This window comes from Morone saxatilis, unplaced genomic scaffold (genome assembly GCF_004916995.1).
Source record: "Morone saxatilis isolate NCDOM2014 unplaced genomic scaffold, NCSU_SB_2.0 Contig16, whole genome shotgun sequence".
Lineage (NCBI taxonomy): Eukaryota > Metazoa > Chordata > Actinopteri > Moronidae > Morone > Morone saxatilis.
Window position 1 is genome coordinate 298,591 of NW_023339718.1, and position 3,820 is coordinate 302,410.

The following is a 3,820-nucleotide window of genomic DNA, read 5'->3' on the forward strand; positions in this document are numbered from 1 at the left end:
CCTGGGGATGTTGATCACCTTGGTCACAGTCTCTTTGCCAGAGGATTCAACAGCCTCAAACTTCTCCTTAAGGATCTCATTAATGCAGAGTTTCCTACGACCCTGAGCAAAGTAACTCTTCTTCTCATACAGTATGAATTTGGGCTTCACTGAACGAGATGAGCGGTTGTTGATTTCAGCTGTGATTTGGAGAGCCTCACCTGGAAAATGGAGAAAACAAAGCTTGTCAATCTCTAAACCAAGTCAGTAGTTGATAGCGGTTATGATTGTGTAAGAGGATCATGTGTATGCAGTTTCTCTGTGATACACAGTAGGCTGATCAGTGGCCAAAGTAACAGTATAGTTTTACCAAAGACAAAATAAATACATTATTAAGCATTAGGTAGTAATTTAATACCAGGTTGACACATCCAACATCACTGCTGGGTATGGTAGGTTGTGGTGAGCAAATAACAGTCAAGTGACTGAATAAGTAAGGGCAGTTAATCAAAATCCCCCTGGTTCCCTCTACCAGATTAGATTATTACCTTGCTTGTATCCCATCCGCTTGGTGTGAACATCCAATGAAACGTTTCCAGAGCCAAAAAAATTGACAGATTTATCCTTGCAACCATACTGAGGTTCCTAATCAGAATCAGAATCAGAACCATAAATACTTTGTTACAGTTGTTCAAGGTGTTCACAATGTTGAAGAATAGAAATAATACTTAAATTACAATCTAACACAATATATATAGAATAGAAATTAATATATAGGTATATACATATAAGTACAAAATAAAAATGGAAATGGAAATATAATAAGAGCCAATGTACCTTATAGTAATAATAATAAAATATATACAATATATGCAATATATATGAATATATTCTGCTTAGACAACATTTATTATTAAATAGTGTAATTTTAAAGAAGATGATTTCGTACCATAAGTCCAGGAATATCCATGTCTGCTTTGGATATGAATGTGAAGTGGATTTTGGCCTTTTTTGTCAGCTTCATTGATTGTTTCAGCTCTGCCTTCAACTTGTGAACAATTTTGCCTACTGAGGTTTTGAATGATGATGGCATTGTTCTGTGTACAATAACAGAAAATTAACATCTTGAAGTGCAAGATCAATCTAAAATAAGCATAAGAAGTAAGAAAAGTATAGGTACCTGTCAGGAATCTTGAAGGAAAAAGGAAATACATGTCTTCCTTTACCAATGACGGTGCCTGGAACAGAATTATTATAAATCTTTAAACAGCATGTTAATAATGGTTAATTATCAATGTCATTGCATTAGTTACAATGTATCACATATCAATGGTTGTATTAATTAAAAATGTTACCATCTTGGTTTGCATCTCTCAAGATATGATGTTTGATGTTATAATATTTCTCGTCAGCCCAGTACACCCAATGTCCATATTGCCCGTAATGTTCACTCCAGCAAACCCGGGCTTTTCCTTGTCCAATGAAAATAAGCGAATGGATTTTACTCTCCTTAGAAACCTCCACAACGATTCTTCCATTAATGGTATCTCCATTTGTGAAAGTGTTCTGGCTGTTGATGGCATCATATTCAATTGAGAAATTTTTGATGGTCATTTTCCACAGAGAAATACACAGTGGAAAATCTAAATCTCTGTTGTAACCATGAGGAAACTCAAGCCTTTTAATCCTGAACAGCTGCTCGCCAACATTCAAGCATGCACATCTTGTTAAACCTGTTTTTCTTATGCAAATCTGCACACCATTCATTTTCATTCGTGCATTCAACAAACAGAGGCGTGACATTTCTGTATAGACACAATGCTGCTGATTTTATCCAAAAATGTAATTTTAAATATTTCGGACATCAAAAATTTATTGTATATAGTATATCATTTATTGTATTTGGGTGGCAGCAATAGGCAGATATAAATTAATCCGGCCAACTGTTATAACTGTTTAATCAAGTTTTAAATCTGTTATATGCTAGCCCTTCGAAATATTCACCGCTCATGTGAATGAAGGCTCTATGTATACAAGTGCTCATTTGCTCATTTCTGGGCAAAAGCAAGGACGTGGTTTATTTCCAAAGCATTTCATGTTTACGGAGTTTGTGCCATGTTCACTCTTTTGAAAATCATTTTTAACACAAATGAAAAGAGCAATGAAAATAGAAGTTTTCTGTTTTCTTAAACAATAGATGGAAAATGTGAGTGCGACTTTTACCTACCGCTAGTTCTTTCAACATGCAACTACAAACCGGTTTAAACTGCATTGTTTACCAGTTCAACATTTCCATTTCCTCTATGTACTCACACAGTCAGAACACAAAACAAGAGCAAGTACTGAATTATGAGACACTTAAAAAAACAGGCTGTACACGGTTTGAGTTCAGTGAAAACAGAGCAGACGTTAACCAACAATGACATCCTCAAGGTTATTTCTTCAGACTTTAGAAAGCTCCATACCCACTAAATACATTATTTAACTGTGTTCACAGGCTGAGTAGTACTGACCATGACAGTAAAACCTTTGTATAAAATGGAGGAGAGCCCTTTTAATGCAGGTTGCAGGAATGTGTTGTACATTAGAGTAATTTAACATATGTATGCCAGCCTTGATAAAAAAAAAATCATTTTTAGTAACCTACTACATGCAGATCATACAGAAAATATTCCAGTAATATCTGAAACAGGAGAGCTGTATGATTATACGTTTATCAAAATTATTTTCCTGTTTTTCAACAATATTTACAATTTAGAAAGTTAAGCTGTGTAACAGTTATTCAGCCTTAATTTCTTATTACACTGATATTTAAAGGTGGTGTCAGTCAGTGGGATCAGTTTTTAATGACAGTGTAAACAGCACAAATCACATGGAATCTGCTCTTTTCAATTCTGATTTGAGCCACTTTTGCAATATGAATATCAAAATGTATGTGACTTTTACATCATTCTAGATTGACATTTGTCAAGTGGGTCACTTCAAACTGGAATTTGATATTGGCCACATTCAAAAAGAAATCCTGTGGCCTTCTTTCTCCATAAGTTAATGTGAGCCTCACAGAATCACAAACAGGGCAAAAGCCTACAACTTAGGAGGGATGAAGACACAGGTCCCTGAACTCATACAAGGATCAGAAAAAAACACAACAAAACAAACATGTTTCTTGCACTGACACAGGTGATATGTCAACACTGGAAAATGTACTACTGACTACTGTCCAATACATAACACTAACACTACCCTGTATACAGGACAAATGAACTATGGAACACAGGGCACATATAGTGGTGGTTTCACTCTGACCAGAGTGTTCGATAACAAAAATCTTGCTTTTTGATATTGTAGCTGTAACCAAAAAAATACAGATGCATAAAAAAAGAAAGCCAGGATAGCCAAGTGTCTGTCTAGCTATCTTCACAGGCCTGTCACTAATATTTATTGCCAAAATCTGTCAAAGGAGGGTACATTCCATATGCTCCATAAGGAGGTGGGGCATCCAAAGGTTGAGGTGCTGTTGGTGGTTGCGGTGGTACGCTCCATGCTGGTGGGTCTGTGTTCCCAAATGGTTCGAATCCAAAGTCAGAAGCAGCAGGTGGTGGTGCCATACCAGGAACCTGAGTGGCCGGCAGGATGACTATGGGAAATTTGATCTCTGGGTCTGAAGCATATTTGACATCGAGGTAGACCTGTGGAAAACATTGTTGATGTTATATTGTTGGATTTTATTTGTTCTTCTTTATATTACCAGAATTATACTACAGTTTTACATACAGTCACATTTATTAAAGGGGAACTTGGCAACTCTAGCCATTTCTTCACTGGTTTTCACTTTTGTCAT

The 3,820-nt window shown here is 36.0% G+C and overlaps 2 protein-coding genes across 3 annotated transcripts in view; both read right to left on the reverse strand.

Moving 5' to 3' along the window:
* LOC118325654 (arrestin domain-containing protein 3-like) overlaps positions 1-1,638 on the reverse strand; it is a 7,594-nt gene extending 5,956 nt beyond the window's left edge. The window contains exons 1-5 of one of the 2 annotated variants that reach the window (XM_035658408.1): positions 1,335-1,638; positions 1,160-1,217; positions 929-1,076; positions 528-624; positions 19-200 (exon numbers count right to left, since the gene is read on the reverse strand). In XM_035658408.1, coding sequence (XP_035514301.1) covers positions 19-200; positions 528-624; positions 929-1,076; positions 1,160-1,217; positions 1,335-1,593 — 744 coding nt within the window. In that variant the 5' untranslated portion in view covers positions 1,594-1,638. The remainder of the gene's footprint in view (positions 1-18; positions 201-527; positions 625-928; positions 1,077-1,159; positions 1,218-1,334) is intronic. The other variant, XM_035658407.1, reaches the window with a different exon arrangement.
* A 1,041-nt stretch (positions 1,639-2,679) lies between these two features.
* LOC118325656 (arrestin domain-containing protein 3-like) overlaps positions 2,680-3,820 on the reverse strand; it is a 6,778-nt gene continuing 5,637 nt past the window's right edge. The window contains exon 7 of the mRNA XM_035658411.1: positions 2,680-3,668. Coding sequence (XP_035514304.1) covers positions 3,411-3,668 — 258 coding nt within the window. The 3' untranslated portion in view covers positions 2,680-3,410. The remainder of the gene's footprint in view (positions 3,669-3,820) is intronic.